We start from the raw sequence: 20,087 nt of genomic DNA, 5'->3' as shown, positions 1-20,087 counted from the left end.
ACCCCCCCCCCCTCCCCCCCCAGATTGACCCCACACCCACAAACATGCCCCCACTCCCTCCCCCCACCGACGCTCAGTGACAGCAGGGGGTACAGTCTACAAGATGCCAAAACTCACCAAAGTTCCTCCGACAATCCCTTCCCAACTCACGGTCCCTTCCATCTAGAAGGGTAAAGGCAGCAGATACATGGGAACACCACCCTCGCTGCAAGTTCCCCTCTGAGCCCTTCACCATCCCAACTTGGAAATCTCTCTCTGTTCCTTCCTGGGTCAGAATCCTGGGATTCCCGCCCTCAGGGACACTGTGGGTCTACCCTCCAGCACATGGTTCAGGAAAGCAGCTCACCCCCACCCTCTCAAGGGGGGGGGGCAACGAGGCATGGTCAATACCTATTGGCTCAGACAGCAAGACCCTTGTCCCAAATGTGAACGTAAGATACCGGCACATATCCTGGCTTCTTATGACTGTACCTGATAACCAGGACCCTGAGACTGATCCCCGCAGGATCCTAGCAGACACTGCCTGGGACTCTGAGACTGATCCCCGCAGGATCCCAGCAGACACTGCCTGGGACCCTGAGACTGATCCCCGCAGGATCCCACTAGACACTGCCTGGGACCCTGAGACTGATCCCCGCAGGATCCCACTAGACACTACCTGGGACCCTGAGACTGATCCCCGCAGGATCCCACTAGACACTGCCTGGGACCCTGAGACTGATCCCCGCAGGATCCCAGCAGACACTGCCTGGGACCCTGAGACTGATCCCCGCAGGATCCCACTAGACACTGCCTGGGACCCTGAGATTGATCCCCGCAGGATCCCACTAGACACTGCCGGGGACCCTGAGACTGATCCCCGCAGGATCCCAGCAGACACTGCCTGGGACCCTGAGACTGATCCCCGCAGGATCCCACTAGACACTGCCTGGGACCCTGAGACTGATCCCCGCAGGATCCCAGCAGACACTGCCTGGGACCCTGAGACTGATCCCCGCAGGATCCCACTAGACACTGCCTGGGACCCTGAGACTGATCCCTGCAGGATCCCACTAGACACTGCCTGGGACCCTGAGACTGATCCCCGCAGGATCCCACTAGACACTGCCTGGGACCCTGAGACTGATCCCAGCAGGATCCCACTAGACACTGCCTGGGACCCTGAGACTGATCCCTGCAGGATCCCAGCAGACACTGCCGGGGACCCTGAGACTGATCCCAGCAGGATCCCACTAGACACTGCCTGGGACCCTGAGACTGATCCCTGCAGGATCCCACTAGACACTGCCTGGGACCCTGAGACTGATCCCAGCAGGATCCCACTAGACACTGCCTGGGACCCTGAGACTGATCCCTGCAGGATCCCACTAGACACTGCCTGGGACCCTGAGACTGATCCCAGCAGGATCCCACTAGACACTGCCTGGGACCCTGAGACTGATCCCTGCAGGATCCCAGCAGACACTGCCGGGGACCCTGAGACTGATCCCCGCAGGATCCCACTAGACACTGTCTGGGACCCTGAGACTGATCCCCGCAGGATCCCAGCAGACACTGCCGGGGACCCTGAGACTGATCCCCGCAGGATCCCAGCAGACACTGCCGGGGACCCTGAGACTGATCCCAGCAGGATCCCACTAGACACTACCTGGCTCTGGGAAAACGACTAATTTATTCCTGTCTCTGATTTCTGTCTCTCAACGAATTCTCAATCGATTCATTTCCTGCAATCCCATGTGCTTTAACATCTCCCACTAATGAGGGACATCTCCAGGGAGGATTTGTAAATCCACATTCTCTGCACGGTTTCACTGAACTATTCCACTCGTTACATCCTCAAACGAACTCCTGTCATTCACAAATTGATACTGGCTTTGGCCATTACTGTAGACCCTTTTCAAAATATTGTTATTATAAGTTTTATAATGGGATTTCCCTGCTACTGATGTTAAGCTAAAATTATGTGTTTAATTTTCTCTTCCTTGTTAAACATTTGCTGTCCTTCAATACTGTCCTCAGTAACTGCTGCAGGTCAATTGAATGTTGGAAGGTGAAACAGCTGTATCCACTATTCTCTGGGCCATTTCCCTGTGGACTCTGGGTTGTAGATGATCAGGCCCTAGGTATTCATCAGCCTTTACCCCGTTCATTTCCCGAGCATAATTTTCTCACCAAGACTGACTTCCTTCAATTCTGCCATCCCACTTAGCTCCCTCACATTTCTGGATGGTGATTTGCACTCTCCCTTGTGAAAACAGAATCAAAGCCTTGTTTCTCAGTATTATTACCCTGATCTTTGACTCTAAGGCTGAAATAACTGCACCAAGGCCAGTATCCCATCACCATATCCCCCTTTATTTACACGTGAAGAGTCCTTGACACTGATCCAGCTCCTTCAGAGCCAGCTCTCAGAGTGAACAGAAGCCCAGACGCTCCTGTTTATATCAGTCAGCCAGGATTCCTGGATTGGACCAAATTAACAGCCCCAATCAGGGAACTCACATTCTATAGGGTTCAATGACTGACCTTGTTATAATCACCACATTCTTTCCCCTCTGAGTCTGAGGATATCTTTGTAAATCCTCTTGGGGCATTTTAGCACGAGGTGAGGTTCCTCTGACTCTGCCTTGGATACGGGCAGTGTGTAATGCACAGTACCACCCCATCCTACCCCTTTAAACAAACCCAGCTGGGATTTGTGGTCCATTATTATTATAAATGGATGTCTGGACCTTAGATAATGCTTGCTGCTCCTTCACTTCCCTGAGGCTATTGCAGCCATTTCCAAGGCTGACCCTTTTTTTTTGAGTTGATGCATAGGTGCCAGAGTGGAGACCAGATTTTGTGTGAACTCTCCATAATAATTCACCAGCCTGCAGGAAGATCTAAGCTTTGGCACAATCATGGGAGCTGGGTAGCTTTGATCACCCTCACTTGATCTTCCAAGGGTTGTAATCTAATCTTGTCCAGTTGGGCTATGACCATTAGGCTAGTAGGTTAGGGTGGATTAGCCATAGTGTCCCATAGTGTCCAGGGATGTCCAAGCGAAGTGGATTAGCCATGGGAAATGCAGGGATAAGGGATAGGTAAGGGAGTGAGTCTGGGTGAGCTGCTCCTCAGGGGGTGGAGGTGGATTCGAAAGGGCCGAATGGCCTACTTCATATTGTAAGGATGCTATGTAGGTGCTTTTGTATGTTTGCATCATTAATCCCACAAACCAAACAATCTCTCAGCATTAGTTAAGTGTTAAACCAAAGTCACATACTTCTGCCAGTCATCTTGGCCTCATCAAACATCCCTGAGTTGATAATTAAAAACAATAGCAACTCAGAATTAGGGGGTTGTTGGGGTAGAAATATTCCATAACTAAATCTGTCAACTCTTGAAAGGTTTGGTGTCTGGTGTCTCAGGGAAAGAGAGACTTCCATAAACAAGAATCAAAATGCTGCAGTTCCACAGATTGTCTGGGGTGTTACCTGCTGTTTTTCATCTGCTCCAATGTCACTCGGCTCAGAAAATAATAACATTCTTTCCACATACTTTCCATAGTCTTCAACGGCAAGGTCAAACAGGTCAAGTTGCTCAACAACAGCGTGATGCCAGAAATGTTGATCCCCAAATTAAAGATAACTGTTGTGAGCGAGTTTACTCAGAAATGTGCTTTTCTCTCCTTACCACTGAAATAACTCCACAGAGGCTGGTGTCCATCACCGAGTCACCCTTTACTTACCTGTGGAGAATCCTTAACACTCATCCAGCTCCCTCAGAGCCAGCTATCAGAGTCTCAGGATTTCTGCATTCCCATTTTTATCTGTCAGCTAGTGCTCCCTGATTGGACCAGATAAACAGCCCCAATCAGGGAATTCATATTTGGTACACAATCCAAAACAGCTGTAGATGCTGTAAATCTGAAACAACAGCAGATATTATTGGAAATGCTCAGTGGATTTGGCAGCATTGGGGATAGAAACCAGAGTTAGCATTTCAGGTTGAGTGATCCTTGCTCAGAACTCATCATCGACAAAGTCCCACTGGTTGACCTTATTGCAATCACTAAAAAGGAAACTGCATTTATCTTCACTAATCTTTTTCTGTTCATAATTTGTGAAAGCTTTTGGAGGTTTCTATAATCCCTGAAATTTTACTGTCATGTTCTATTTCCCCCATCTCTGATTAAACATTTTGTCTCTTTTGCTGAATTCTAAAAAGCTTCCAGTCCTCAGGCTTGATGCTTTTTTCTGGAACTTTATATCCCTCCTCTTTGGATCTAATACTATTTTTTTTCTGTAAGTGACTGTTGAACCATCACTCCTCTTCCATTTTTACACCAGACAGGAGTGAATAATTGTAATAATCAAGTAGATGTTCTTAAATTATGAACCATCGCCTAGCCACCGTCTTCCCCATTGAATAAGCTTTCTCAGTCCATGCTCACCAATGTGCACCTGATGCACTCGTACTTTCATTTTGTTAGATTCCGGACTCTAGTTCTGGATTTCACTTTCCACCTTAATGAAGAATTCTGTCAGTTTTTGGTCACTCTTCCCAAAGGGTCCTCACGGAACAAGTTTGCTAATTCCTCCTTTCTCATTATCCAGTCCACAGTCTGGAAAAGCCTGTTGTCTAACTGCTTCCTCAACACACTGGTTTACAGTAACCATCACCTGTACACTGTGAGACATACTCTTCACAATCCCAGTGTTAGTTTGATTTGTCCAAGCTGTTTATAGATTAAAATGACTGACTGTTGTACTTTATTCCATGCCTCTCTGATTTCTTGTTTATCCTTTCCCTTCCATCTCCACCACTCCTCCGAGTTGGTCGACCACTCCAAGGAACGTTTTCTCTCCCTTGGTGTTTCAAATCCCTGCTCAGACAGATTCCACTTTGAGCCAATATCCTTCCTCACGATCTCACCAACATTGATAGTCCACCTCCTTTTCCTTTCTGTCTGCCCTTCCCAAATTATGGAAATCCCTGGATTCAGTTCAGTTCCCACCCTTGGTCACCTTGCAGCCATGTCTCTGTAATAACAGCTATATCTGGCCCATCTATTTCTGTTTATGACCTAGATACAGCATGCTTATTGTGAATTTGTTTCCCTCTCACAGGTGGGTCATATATGACAAATGCAATTTCTCTGGTGAGATGTTTATCTTGGAGAAGGGTGAATTTCCCCGATGGGACTCCTGGTCGAGCAGCTATCGGAATGATTACATCATGTCGTTCAGGCCTGTCTGTATGGTACGTCCCTTTCAGTTGGCATCTGTACTTCTCCTCAGACCCACTCTGCTTTCCTTTTCTCATTCCATCCTGGCTCGATATTCCTCCCTCCCTGGTCCTTTCCGAGTAGTTTGTGTGATTGTTATTTCCTGGGTTCTCTGAGGGTAAGGACTTTACACTGTGGTGGAATCCATTGGTTTCAGCTCCTCATGCTGTAATGTTGGGATCCATCAGGACGACAGACTTACTGATTAGGCACATTCTGTGAACAATTTGCAGTTTGATCGTGTCTGTCTCAGCCTCAGCCATTCAATGACCCAGTCTTGACAGCCGTCTGTGGTCAAGAATTGTAGATACACTCCCCTCTGAGGGAAGAAATTCCTCCTCGTCTCTGTTTTCAAGGGGATTATACCCTTTGGGTCAGACTGATTCACAATGGAAAACAATCTCTCCACATCTCCCTTGTCACCTCCCCAGAGAAACATACACGTTTCAATAAGGTCACTGCTCATTTTCTAAACTCCAGGAAGTACAGGGACAACCTACTCAACCACTCTTCATCTGGCAGTCCCTCCAACCTGGGATCAGCTGAGTGGATCATTTCCAAACTGCCTCTGATGTCAGCCTGCCTTGGCTGAGAAACAGGATCCCTAAACTGTTGACAGAATTCCAGCTGAGGTCTGACTAGTGTCTTATACAACAAAGGTTTTGCATTTTTACTCTCAGAGGGTTAGATAGGGTGGGCAGGGAGAGCCTTTTTCCAAGTATGGGGACGGTGAGCACGAGGGGACACAACTTTAAAGGGAGGAGAGATAGGTATAAGACAGATGTCAGAGGGAGTTTCCTTACTCAGAGAGTAGTAAGGGCATGGAATGCTTTGCCTGCGACGGTAGTAGATTTGCCAACTTTAAGTACATTTAAGTCGTCATTGGACAAGCATATGGACATACATGGAATAGTGTAGGTGGGATGGGCTTCAGATTGGTATGACAGGGCGGTGCAACATCGAGGGGCCGAAGGGCCTGTACTGCGCTGGAATGTTCTATGTTCTATGTTCATTCCCTTTGGAATAAAGGCAAAAATTGCCTTTCCTTTCCACATTACCCATTGCATTTAGAAGATTGCTTTTTTTTGTGGATGACAAATAATAACTCCCAAGTGCTTCTGTATCGTAACTTTCTGGAGTCTTTCCCCACTTTAATAATATTCTGCACCTGGATTCTTCCTGTCAAAGTGTAGAACCTCGCAGTACCAACCTGCCAGGTTATTACCCAGTTAACCTGTCTAAACCTAGTGTACACTCTTTGTGACATCCTCACCACGTGCATTCCCACCTATTTTTTGTGTCATCTGTAAATGTGAAAGGATTACATTCATGTCATCAGTATATATTGTCAGTGATTGTGATGCCCACCACTGATCCCAGCGATCGGAGGACGTTGTGTAAATTCTCCCCTTATCTGAAATTTATCTCTTCATTCCATTAGTCAATTCTCTGTTAATGTGAATAACCTCCTCAAACTCAAAACATCTTGAGAGCTTTGCTAACTCTCCCAGTCCTTAAACACCCTTCCTATCTCTGTCACCTCCTCCAGCCTCTACACCCTCCCTATCTCTGTCACCTCCTCCAGCAACTACACCCTCCCTATCTCAGTCACCTCCTCTATCCCCTACACCCTCCCTATCTCAGTCACCTCCTCCAGCCTCTACACCCTCCCTATCTCAGTCACCTCCTCCAGCCCCTACACCCTCCCTATCTCTGTCACCTCCTCCAGCCTCTACACACTCTCTATCTCTGTCACCTCCTCTATCCCCTACACCCTTCCTATCTCTGTCACCTCCTCCAGCCCCTACACCCTTCCTATCTCTGTCACCTCCTCCAGCCCCTACACCCTCCCTATCTCTGTCACCTCCTCTAGCCCCTACACCCTCCCTATCTCTGTCACCTCCTCTAGCCCCTACACCCTCTCTATCTCTGTCACCTCCTCCAGCCCCTACACCCTCCCTATCTCTGTCACCTCCTCCAGCCCCTACACCCTCCCTATCTCTGTCACCTCCTCTATCCCCTACACCCTCCCTATCTCTGTCACCTCCTCTATCCCCTACACCCTCCCTATCTCTGTCACCTCCTCCAGCCCCTACACCCTCCCTATCTCTGTCACTTCCTCTAGCCCCTACACCCTCCCTATCTCTGTCACCTCCTCTATCCCCTACACCCTCCCTATCGCTGTCACCTCGTCCAGCCCCTACACCCTCTCTATCTCTGTCACCTCCTCTATACCCTACACCCTCCCTATCTCTGTCACCTCCTCCAGCCCCTACACACTCTCTATCTCTGTCACCTCCTCCAGCCACTACACCCTCCCTATCTCTGTCACCTCCTCTATCCCCTACACCCTCCCTATCTCTGTCACCTCGTCCAGCCCCTACACCCTCTCTATCTCTGTCACCTCCTCTCTACCCTACACCCTCCCTATCTCTGTCACCTCCTCCAGCCCCTACACACTCTCTATCTCTGTCACCTCCTCCAGCCACTACACCCTCCCTATCTCTGTCACCTCCTCCAGCCCCTACACACTCTCTATCTCTGTCACCTCCTCTAGCCCCTACACCCTCCCTATCTCTGTCACCTCCTCCAGCCACTACACCCTCCCTATCTCTGTCACCTCCTCTATCCCCTACACCTCCCTATCTCTGTCACCTCCTCCAGCCCCTACACCCTCCCTATCTCTGTCACCTCCTCTATCCCCTACACCTCCCTATCTCTGTCACCTCCTCCAGCCCCTACACCCTCCCTATCTCTGTCACCTCCTCCAGCCCCTACACCCTCTCTATCTCTGTCACCTCCTCCAGCACCTACACCCTCCCTATCTCTGTCACCTCCTCTATCCCCTACACCCTCCCTATCTCTGTCACCTCCTCCAGCCTCTACACCTCCCTATCTCTGTCACCTCCTCCAGCCCCTACACCCTCTCTATCTCTGTCACCTCCTCCAGCCCCTACACCCTCCCTATCTCTGTCACCTCCTCCAGCACCTACACCCTCTCTATCTCTGTCACCTCCTCCAGCCCCTACACCCTCCCTATCTCTGTCACCTCCTCCAGCACCTACACCCTCCCTATCTCTGTCACCTCCTCTATCCCCTACACCCTCCCTATCTCTGTCACCTCCTCCAGCCCCTACACCCTCCCTATCTCTGTCACCTCCTCTAGCCCCTACACCCTCCCTATCTCTGTCACCTCCTCTAGCCCCTACACCCTCCCGATCTCTGTCACCTCCTCCAGCACCTACACCCCCTCCCTATCTCTGTCACCTCCTCCAGCCCCTACACCCTCCCTATCACTGTCACCTCCTCCAGCCCCTACACCCTCTCTATCTCTGTCACCTCCTCTATCCCCTACACCCTCCCTATCTCTGTCACCTCCTCTAGCCCCTACACACTCTCTATCTCTATCACCTCCTCCAGCACCTACACCCTCCCTATCTCTATCACCTCCTCTAGCCCCTACACCCTCCCTATCTCTGTCACCTCCTCTATCCCCTACACCCTCTCTATCTCTGTCACCTCCTCAAGCCCCTACACCCTCTCTATCTCTGTCACCTCCTCCAGCCCCTACACCCTCCCTATCTCTGTCACCTCCTCCAGCCCCTACACCCTCTCTATCTCTGTCACCTCCTCCAGCCCCTACACCCTCTCTATCACTGTCACCTCCTCCAGCCCCTACACCCTCTCTATCTCTGTCACCTCCTCTATCCCCTACACCCTCCCTATCTCTGTCACCTCCTCTAGCCCCTACACACTCTCTATCTCTATCACCTCCTCCAGCACCTACACCCTCCCTATCTCTATCACCTCCTCTAGCCCCTACACCCTCCCTATCTCTGTCACCTCCTCTATCCCCTACACCCTCTCTATCTCTGTCACCTCCTCTAGCCCCTACACCCTCTCTATCTCTGTCACCTCCTCTATCCCCTACACCCTCCCTATCTCTGTCACCTCCTCCTGCACCTACACCCTCCCTATCTCTGTCACCTCCTCTAGCCCCTACACCCTCCCTATCTCTGTCACCTCCTCCAGCCCCTACACCCTCCCTATCTCTGTCACCTCCTCTATCCCCTACACCCTCCCTATCTCTGTCACCTCCTCTATCCCCTACACCCTCCCTATCTCTGTCACCTCCTCCAGCCCCTACACCCTCTCTATCTCTGTCACCTCCTCCAGCACCTACACCCTCTCTATCTCTGTCACCTCCTCCAGCCCCTACACCCTCCCTATCTCTGTCACCTCCTCTATCCCCTACACCCTCCCTATCTCTGTCACCTCCTCTATCCCCTACACCGTCCCTATCTCTGTCACCTCCTCTAGCCCCTACACCCTCCCTATCTCTGTCACCTCCTCCAGCCCCTACACCCTCCCTATCTCTGTCACCTCCTCTATCCCCTACACCCTCCCTATCTCTGTCACCTCCTCTATCCCCTACACCCTCCCTATCTCTGTCACCTCCTCTATCCCCTACACCCTCCCTATCTCTGTCACCTCCTCTATCCCCTACACCCTCCCTATCTCTGTCACCTCCTCTATCCCCTACACCCTCCCTATCTCTGTCACCTCCTCTATCCCCTACACCCTCCCTATCTCTGTCACCTCCTCCAGCCCCTACACCCTCCCTATCTCTGTCACTTCCTCTAGCCCCTACACCCTCCCTATCTCTGTCACCTCCTCTATCCCCTACACCCTCCCTATCGCTGTCACCTCGTCCAGCCCCTACACCCTCTCTATCTCTGTCACCTCCTCTATACCCTACACCCTCCCTATCTCTGTCACCTCCTCCAGCCACTACACCCTCCCTATCTCTGTCACCTCCTCTATCCCCTACACCTCCCTATCTCTGTCACCTCCTCCAGCCCCTACACCCTCCCTATCTCTGTCACCTCCTCTATCCCCTACACCTCCCTATCTCTGTCACCTCCTCCAGCCCCTACACCCTCCCTATCTCTGTCACCTCCTCCAGCCCCTACACCCTCCCTATCTCTGTCACCTCCTCCAGCCCCTACACCCTCCCTATCTCTGTCACCTCCTCCAGCCCCTACACCCTCCCTATCTCTGTCACCTCCTCCAGCCCCTACACCCTCCCTGTCTCTGTCACCTCCTCCAGCACCTACACCCTCTCTATCTCTGTCACCTCCTCCAGCCCCTACACCCTCCCTATCTCTGTCACCTCCTCCAGCACCTACACCCTCCCTATCTCTGTCACCTCCTCTATCCCCTACACCCTCCCTATCTCTGTCACCTCCTCTATCCCCTACACCCTCCCTATCTCTGTCACCTCCTCCAGCCCCTACACCCTCCCTATCTCTGTCACCTCCTCTAGCCCCTACACCCTCCCTATCTCTGTCACCTCCTCTAGCCCCTACACACTCTCTATCTCTATCACCTCCTCCAGCACCTACACCCTCCCTATCTCTATCACCTCCTCTAGCCCCTACACCCTCCCTATCTCTGTCACCTCCTCTATCCCCTACACCCTCTCTATCTCTGTCACCTCCTCAAGCCCCTACACCCTCTCTATCTCTGTCACCTCCTCTATCCCCTACACCCTCCCTATCTCTGTCACCTCCTCTATCCCCTACACCGTCCCTATCTCTGTCACCTCCTCTAGCCCCTACACCCTCCCTATCTCTGTCACCTCCTCCAGCCCCTACACCCTCCCTATCTCTGTCACCTCCTCTATCCCCTACACCCTCCCTATCTCTGTCACCTCCTCTATCCCCTACACCCTCCCTATCTCTGTCACCTCCTCTATCCCCTACACCCTCCCTATCTCTGTCACCTCCTCTATCCCCTACACCCTCCCTATCTCTGTCACCTCCTCTATCCCCTACACCCTCCCTATCTCTGTCACCTCCTCTATCCCCTACACCCTCCCTATCTCTGTCACCTCCTCCAGCCCCTACACCCTCCCTATCTCTGTCACTTCCTCTAGCCCCTACACCCTCCCTATCTCTGTCACCTCCTCTATCCCCTACACCCTCCCTATCGCTGTCACCTCGTCCAGCCCCTACACCCTCTCTATCTCTGTCACCTCCTCTATACCCTACACCCTCCCTATCTCTGTCACCTCCTCCAGCCCCTACACACTCTCTATCTCTGTCACCTCCTCCAGCCACTACACCCTCCCTATCTCTGTCACCTCCTCTATCCCCTACACCTCCCTATCTCTGTCACCTCCTCCAGCCCCTACACCCTCCCTATCTCTGTCACCTCCTCTATCCCCTACACCTCCCTATCTCTGTCACCTCCTCCAGCCCCTACACCCTCCCTATCTCTGTCACCTCCTCCAGCCACTACACCCTCCCTATCTCTGTCACCTCCTCCAGCCCCTACACCCTCCCTATCTCTGTCACCTCCTCCAGCCCCTACACCCTCCCTATCTCTGTCACCTCCTCCAGCCCCTACACCCTCCCTGTCTCTGTCACCTCCTCCAGCACCTACACCCTCTCTATCTCTGTCACCTCCTCCAGCCCCTACACCCTCCCTATCTCTGTCACCTCCTCTATCCCCTACACCCTCTCTATCTCTGTCACCTCCTCAAGCCCCTACACCCTCTCTATCTCTGTCACCTCCTCCAGCCCCTACACCCTCCCTATCTCTGTCACCTCCTCCAGCCCCTACACCCTCTCTATCTCTGTCACCTCCTCCAGCACCTACACCCTCTCTATCTCTGTCACCTCCTCTAGCCCCTACACCCTCTCTATCTCTGTCACCTCCTCCAGCCCCTACACCCTCTCTATCTCTGTCACCTCCTCTATCCCCTACACCCTCCCTATCTCTGTCACCTCCTCTAGCCCCTACACACTCTCTATCTCTATCACCTCCTCCAGCACCTACACCCTCCCTATCTCTATCACCTCCTCTAGCCCCTACACCCTCCCTATCTCTGTCACCTCCTCTATCCCCTACACCCTCTCTATCTCTGTCACCTCCTCTAGCCCCTACACCCTCTCTATCTCTGTCACCTCCTCTATCCCCTACACCCTCCCTATCTCTGTCACCTCCTCCTGCACCTACACCCTCCCTATCTCTGTCACCTCCTCTAGCCCCTACACCCTCCCTATCTCTGTCACCTCCTCCAGCCCCTACACCCTCCCTATCTCTGTCACCTCCTCTATCCCCTACACCCTCCCTATCTCTGTCACCTCCTCTATCCCCTACACCCTCCCTATCTCTGTCACCTCCTCTATCCCCTACACCCTCCCTATCTCTGTCACCTCCTCTAGCCCCTACACCCTCCCTATCTCTGTCACCTCCTCTATCCCCTACACCCTCCCTATCTCTGTCACCTCCTCTATCCCCTACACCCTCCCTATCTCTGTCACCTCCTCTAGCCCCTACACCCTCCCTATCTCTGTCACCTCCTCTATCCCCTACACCCTCCCTATCTCTGTCACCTCCTCTATCCCCTACACCCTCCCTATCTCTGTCACCTCCTCCAGCCCCTACACCCTCTCTATCACTGTCACCTCCTCTAGCCCCTACACCCTCCCTATCTCTGTCACCTCCTCCAGCCACTACACACTCTCTATCTCTGTCACCTCCTCCAGCCACTACACCCTCCCTATCTCTGTCACCTCCTCCAGCCCCTACACCCTCCCTATCTCTGTCACCTCCTCCAGCCCCTACACCCTCCCTATCTCTGTCACCTCCTCCAGCCCCTACACCCTCCCGATCTCTGTCACCTCCTCCAGCACCTACACCCTCCCTATCTCTGTCACCTCCTCTATCCCCTACACCCTCCCTATCTCTGTCACCTCCTCTAGCCCCTACACCCTCCCTATCTCTGTCACCTCCTCTATCCCCTACACCCTCCCCTATCTCTGTCACCTCCTCTAGCCCCTACACCCTCTCTATCTCTGTCACCTCCTCTATCCCCTACACCCTCTCTATCTCAGTCACCTCCTCTATCCCCTACACCCTCCCTATCTCTGTCACCTCCTCTATCCCCTACACCCTCTCTATCTCTGTCACCTCCTCTATCCCTACACCCTCCCTATCTCTGTCACCTCCTCCAGCACCTACACCCTCCCTATCTCTGTCACCTCCTCCAGCACCTACACCCTCCCTATCTCTGTCACCTCCTCCAGCACCTACACCCTCCCTATCTCTGTCACCTTCTCCAGCCCCTACACCCTCCCTATCTCTGTCACCTCCTCCAGCCCCTACACCCTCTCTATCTCTGTCACCTCCTCCAGCCCCTACACCCTCTCTATCTCTGTCACCTCCTCCAGCCCCTACACCCTCCCTATCTCTGTCACCTCCTCCAGCCCCTACACCCTCTCTATCTCTGTCACCTCCTCTAGCCCCTACACCCTCTCTATCTCTGTCACCTCCTCTAGCCCCTACACCCTCTCTATCTCTGTCACCTCCTCTAGCCCCTACACCCTCTCTATCTCTGTCACCTCCTCTAGCCCCTACACCCTCCCTATCTCTGTCACCTCCTCTAGCCCCTACACCCTCCCTATCACTGTCACCTCCTCTATCCCCTACACCCTCCCTATCTCTGTCACCTCCTCCAGCCCCTACACCCTCCCTATCTCTGTCACCTCCTCCAGCACCTACACCCTCCCTATCTCTGTCACCTTCTCCAGCCCCTACACCCTCTCTATCTCTGTCACCTCCTCTAGCCCCTACACCCTCCCTATCACTGTCACCTCCTCTATCCCCTACACCCTCCCTATCTCTGTCACCTCCTCCAGCCCCTACACCCTCCCTATCTCTGTCACCTCCTCCAGCACCTACACCCTCCCTATCTCTGTCACCTTCTCCAGCCCCTACACCCTCCCTATCTCTGTCACCTCCTCCAGCCCCTACACCCTCTCTATCTCTGTCACCTCCTCCAGCCCCTACACCCTCTCTATCTCTGTCACCTCCTCCAGCCCCTACACCCTCCCTATCTCTGTCACCTCCTCCAGCCCCTACACCCTCTCTATCTCTGTCACCTCCTCTAGCCCCTACACCCTCTCTATCTCTGTCACCTCCTCTAGCCCCTACACCCTCCCTATCTCTGTCACCTCCTCTAGCCCCTACACCCTCCCTATCACTGTCACCTCCTCTATCCCCTACACCCTCCCTATCTCTGTCACCTCCTCCAGCCCCTACACCCTCCCTATCTCAGCCACCTCCTCCAGCCCCTACACCCTCCCTATCTCTGTCACCTCCTCTATCCCCTACACCCTCTCTATCTCTGTCACCTCCTCCAGCCCCTACACCCTCTCTATCACTGTCACCTCCTCTAGCCCCTACACCCTCTCTATCTCTGTCACCTCCTCTATCCCCTACACCCTCTCTATCTCTGTCACCTCCTCTAGCCCCTACACCCTCCCTATCTCAGTCACCTCCTCCAGCCCCTACACCCTCCCTATCTCTGTCACCTCCTCCTGCACCTACACCCTCCCTATCTCTGTCACCTCCTCCAGCCCCTACACCCTCCCTATCTCAGTCACCTCCTCCAGCCCCTACACCCTCTCTATCTCTGTCACCTCCTCCAGCCTCTGCCCCCTCCCTATCACTGTCACCTCCTCTATCCCCTACACCCTCCCTATCTCAGTCACCTCCTCCAGCACCTACACCCTCCCTATCTCTGTCACCTCCTCTATCCCCTACACCCTGCCTATCTCAGTCACCTCCTCCAGCACCTACACCCTCCCTGTCTCTGTCACCTCCTCTATCCCCTACACCCTGCCTATCTCAGTCACCTCCTCCAGCCCCTACACCCTCCCTATCTCTGTCACCTCCTCCAGCCCCTACACCCTCCCTGTCTCTGTCACCTCCTCTAGCCCATATTCTCCTCTTTATCTTTCAAACCTTCTCCAGCTCCTATTCCCCTCCCTTACTCTGTAACCACAGGGTCACACACTGGGTGTACACTGGGTCACACACTGGGTCACACTCTGGGTGTACCCTGGGTCACACACTGGGTCACACACTGGGTCACACACTGGGTCATACAATGGGTCACACTGGGTCACACACTGGGTCACACACTGGGTGTACACTGGGTCACACACTGGGTCACACTCTGGGTGTACACTGGGTCACGCACTGGGTCATGCACTGGGTCACACACTGGGTCACACACTGGGTCACACTCTGGGTGAACACTGGGTCACACACTGGGTCACACACTGGGTGTCTACTGGGTCACACACTGGGTCACACACTGGGTCACACTCTGGGTGAACACTGGGTCACACACTGGGTCACACACTGGGTGTACACTGGGTCACACACTGGGTGTCTACTGGGTCACACACTCGGTCACACACTGGGTCTCACACTGGGTCACACACTGGGTGTACGCTGGGTCACACACTGGGTCACACACTGGGTGTACACTGGGTCACACTCTGGGTGTACACTGAGTCACACACTGGGTCACACACTGGGTGTACACTGGGTCACACTCTGGGTCACACACTGGGTCACACACTGGGTCACACACTGGGTCACACACTGGGTCTCACACTGGGTGTACACTGGGTCACACACTGAGTCACACACTGAGTCACACACTGGGTGTACACTGGGTCACACACTGGGTGTACACTGGGTCACACATTGGGTGAACACTGGGTCACACTCTGGGTGTACACTGGGTCACACACTGGGTGTACACTGGGTCACACACTGGGTCACACACTGGGTCACACACTGGGTCACACACCGGGTCTCACACCGGGTGTACACTGGGTCACACACTGGGTCACACACTGGGTTTACACTGGGTCACACACTGGGTTTACACTGGGTCACACTCTGGGTGTACATTGGGTCAGACTCTGGGTGTACACTGGGTCACACACTGGGTCACACACTGGGTCACACACTGGGTCTCACACTGGGTGACACACTGGGTCACACACTGGGTCACACACTGGGTCTCACACCGGGTGTACACTGGGTCACACACTGGATGAACACTGGGTCACACACTGGGTCACACACTGAGTCCCACACTTGGTGTACACTGGGTCACACTCTGGGTGTACATCGGGTCAAACTCTGGATGTACACTGGGTCACACACTGGGCCAGACACTGGGTCACACACTGGGTGTACAGTGGGTCACACACTGGGTCACACACTGGGTGAACACTGGGTCACACACTGGGTCACACACTGGGTGTACACTGGGTCACACACTGGGTGACACACTGGGTGTACACTGGGTCACACACTGGGTCACACACTGGGTGTACACTGGGTCACACACTGGGTGAACACTGGGTCACACACTGGGTGACACACTGGGTCACACACTTGGTCACACACTTGGTCACACACTGGGTCACACACTGGGTCACACACTGGGTCACACTCTGGGTGAACACTGGGTCACACACTGGGTGAACACTGGGTCACACACTGGGTGTACACTGGGTCACACACTGGGTCACACACTGGGTGTACACTGGGTCACACAATGGGTCACACACTGGGTGAACACTGGGTCACACACTGGGTCACACACTGGGTCACACACTGGGCCACACACTGGGTGAACACTGGGTCACACACTGGGTGAACACTGGGTCACACACTGGGTGTACACTGGGTCACACACTGGGTCACACACTGGGTCACACACTGGGTCACACACAGGGTGAACACTGGGTCACACACAGGGTGAACACTGGGTCACACACTGGGTGTACACTGGGTCACACACTGGGTCACACACTGGGTCACACACTGGGTCACACACTGGGTCACACACTGGGTGAACACTGCGTCACACACTGGGTCACACACTGGGTCACACACTGGGTCACACACTGGGTGTACACTGGGTCACACACTGGGTCACACACTGGGTGTACACTGGGTCACACACTGGGTGTACACTGGGTCACACACTGGGTCACACACTGGGTCACACACTGGGTCACACACTGGGTTAACAGTGGGTCACACACTGGGTGAACACTGGGTCACACACTGGGTGTACACTGGGTGAACACTGGGTCACACACTGGGTCACACACTGGGTCACCCAGACTGATTATGCCCCTGAGAGTTGTTTTTTTTAAACCACTGATGAACATTGTGTGTTTTCTCACCCTTTCAGGATCCACAGCAGCACAAGATCTGTCTTTTTGAAATGGCTGGGTTCCAAGGTCGGAAGATGGAAATCCTGGATGATGATGTTCCCAGTCTGTCTTCCCATGGATTCACCGATCGGGTGGGCAGCATCACTGTGGGCTGCGGCTCGTGAGTATCAAAGAATCTTTACCTCGAGTGGCAAGGAACTGCTGTTAATTCTCCCAAACAGGGGCAATGGGCTGATTCACCCAGTCTGGGTAAGGGAGTGATGGGGTTAGTTAGACATATAGTGCACAGTGTAGTTCTGACCCATCTCCCCATGTCTCGCGCTCTCCCCTGTCCCTCAGTGAAATCCCAAATTGGACAATATTTTAGCTCTCACTCTCTGAGCTGCGAATTGGAAAACTATCTAGCAGTTGCAGAACTATTACATAGAGTGGGAGGCCATTCAGCCCCTGCCTTCTCTCTGTATCTCTGCACATCCTTGTGATCCTGACAATGATCCAGTTCCCCGTAGAAAACCTCATTGATCTGCCTGCACCACACTCTCAGGCTAATGGTTCAGAATTGAGTTACTCATACAGATGAGGAACAGAATCTCTCCTCATCATTGTTGATTCTTCTGTTAATCACCTGAAATCTCTATCTTCCATTTCCTGATCATTCCAGCATTCAGGAATAGCTTCTACCCATCTACTCTGTCCAGCCACTATCCCCATGATTTTGAAAACTCCCTTCTGTCTGAGGAGAGCAATTCCCAACTTCTCCAATCTCTCCTGATTACTGAAGTACCTCATTCCTGGGATCTTCTTCATGAATCAAAGGATCAATGAGCAGCAGATCAGTCGGACCCTCAATCTGTGTGGTCATTCACTAATATTATAGTAGGGAGAAGATGGCTCAGTGGTTAGCGCTGCTACCTCACAGCGCCAGGGGGGAAGATGGCTCAGTGGTTAGCGCTGCTACCTCACAGCGCCAGGGGGGAAGATGGCTCAGTGGTTAGCGCTGCTACCTCACAGCGCCAGGGGAGAAGATGGCTCAGTGGTTAGCGCTGCTACCTCACAGCGCCAGGGGGGAAGATGGCTCAGTGGTTAGCGCTGCTACCTCACAGCGCCAGGGGGGAAGATGGCTCAGTGGTTAGCGCTGCTACCTCACAGCGCCAGGGGAGAAGATGGCTCAGTGGTTAGCGCTGCTACCTCACAGCGTCAGGGGGGAAGATGGCTCAGTGGTTAGCGCTGCTACCTCACAGCGTCAGGGGGGAAGATGGCTCAGTGGTTAGCGCTGCTACCTCACAGCGTCAGGGGGGAAGATGGCTCAGTGGTTAGCACTGCTACCTCACAGCGTCAGGGACCTGGGTTCGATCCCGCCCTCAGGTGACTGTTCGTGTGGAATTTGCACATCTCCGCGTGTCTGCGTGGGCTTCCTCCCACAATCCAAAGATGCAAAGGTTAGGTGGGTTCGCCACACTAAACTGCCCATGGTGTTAGGTGCATTAGTCAGAGTAGGGGTATGGGTGGCACGGTGGCTCAGTGGTTAGCACTGCTGCCTCACTCTGCCAGGGACCCAGGTTCAATTCCCACCTCGGGCAACTGTCCGTGTGGAGTTTCCACATTCTCCCCGTGTCTGTGTGGGTTTCCTCCGGGTGCTCCGGTTTCCTCCCACAGTCCAAAGGTGTGCAGGTCAGGGTGGATTGGCCACGCTAAATTGCCCGTAGTGTTAGGTTCATTGTGGGAGGAGAGGGGTGGGTTACTCTTCGGAGGGTCAGTATGGACTGGTTGGGCCGAAGGGCCTGTTTCCACACTGTAGGGAATCTAATTTTAATCTGAGTTGAACCTTACCTCTACATTCCCACAATTCTTCCAATAATCTTTCATCCCCTTGGTCACTAGGAATCTATGTATCTCTGCTTTCAAGATATTAAAATATCCTGCATCTACTACCCTTTGAGGAGGGGAATTTCCAAGAGTCATAACCCTCTTGGAGAAAAGAAGTTAATATTTTATGGCCCATTATTTTTAAACAGTAACCACCCCCCCCCTCCCCAGTTTAAGATCCACCTGAGTAAGTCCCTTCACGATCTCATCTGGTTCAATTCAATCCCTTTTGATTCTTCTAAATTCCAGAGGATACATGCCCATCCCGCCCCACACATTCTCATCCCAGGGATTAGTCCATTAAATCTCCCTGATCTGCATCCAACACATGCCCCTTCCTCTGTCGGTACACTGCTCAGTCCCTGTATACAATACCCCAACTGCAATCACACCATTTCCCTGTACAACTGACACAAAACATCCCTGTTCCTGGATTCAACTCTCCCTTCACCATCAGAGTCGATCAGTTTTCCTGACTGTTTATTGTCCCTGCAGACTCACCTTCTCTGACTCACACTCTTGGATGCCTAGGTCACACAGAGCTCTGCACCTTCCCCAAGTTTGATAACCTGTTTCTTGCTTTATTCTTTCTGCAAAAATTGACAATTTTCCCACATGGTGGTCCATTCCCCAGACCTTTTCCCACTCACTGAACTATCTATATCCTACTGTTATCAAGTTGCTAGTAAAAAGGAAAGGGTGTTGAACATCTTAAAAAGTATTAAGATAGGGAAGTCCCCGGGTCCTGATGGGATCCATCCCAGAATATTGAGGGAGGCACGGGAATAAATTGCTGGAGCGTTGACAGACATCATTGTATCCTCTTGTGTCACGGGTGAGGTCCCAGAGGACTGGACAATAGCACAAGTTGCCCCATTGTTAAAGAAGGG

General features: G+C 52.9%; 1 protein-coding gene across 1 annotated transcript in view; it reads left to right on the top strand.

Annotated features, from left to right (window-relative positions):
* LOC140468514 (beta-crystallin B1-like) overlaps positions 1 to 20,087 on the top strand; it is a 39,688-nt gene that overhangs the window by 5,220 nt on the left and 14,381 nt on the right. The window contains exons 4-5 of the mRNA XM_072564598.1: positions 5,112 to 5,244; positions 17,349 to 17,491. Of these exons, the coding sequence (XP_072420699.1) occupies positions 5,112 to 5,244; positions 17,349 to 17,491 (276 nt within the window). The remainder of the gene's footprint in view (positions 1 to 5,111; positions 5,245 to 17,348; positions 17,492 to 20,087) is intronic.

This window comes from Chiloscyllium punctatum, chromosome 47 (assembly GCF_047496795.1).
Source record: "Chiloscyllium punctatum isolate Juve2018m chromosome 47, sChiPun1.3, whole genome shotgun sequence".
Classification (NCBI taxonomy): Eukaryota; Metazoa; Chordata; class Chondrichthyes; order Orectolobiformes; family Hemiscylliidae; genus Chiloscyllium; species Chiloscyllium punctatum.
The sequence above is the reverse complement of the archived record's forward strand: the minus strand, read 5'-3'. Positions and strand labels throughout refer to the sequence as shown.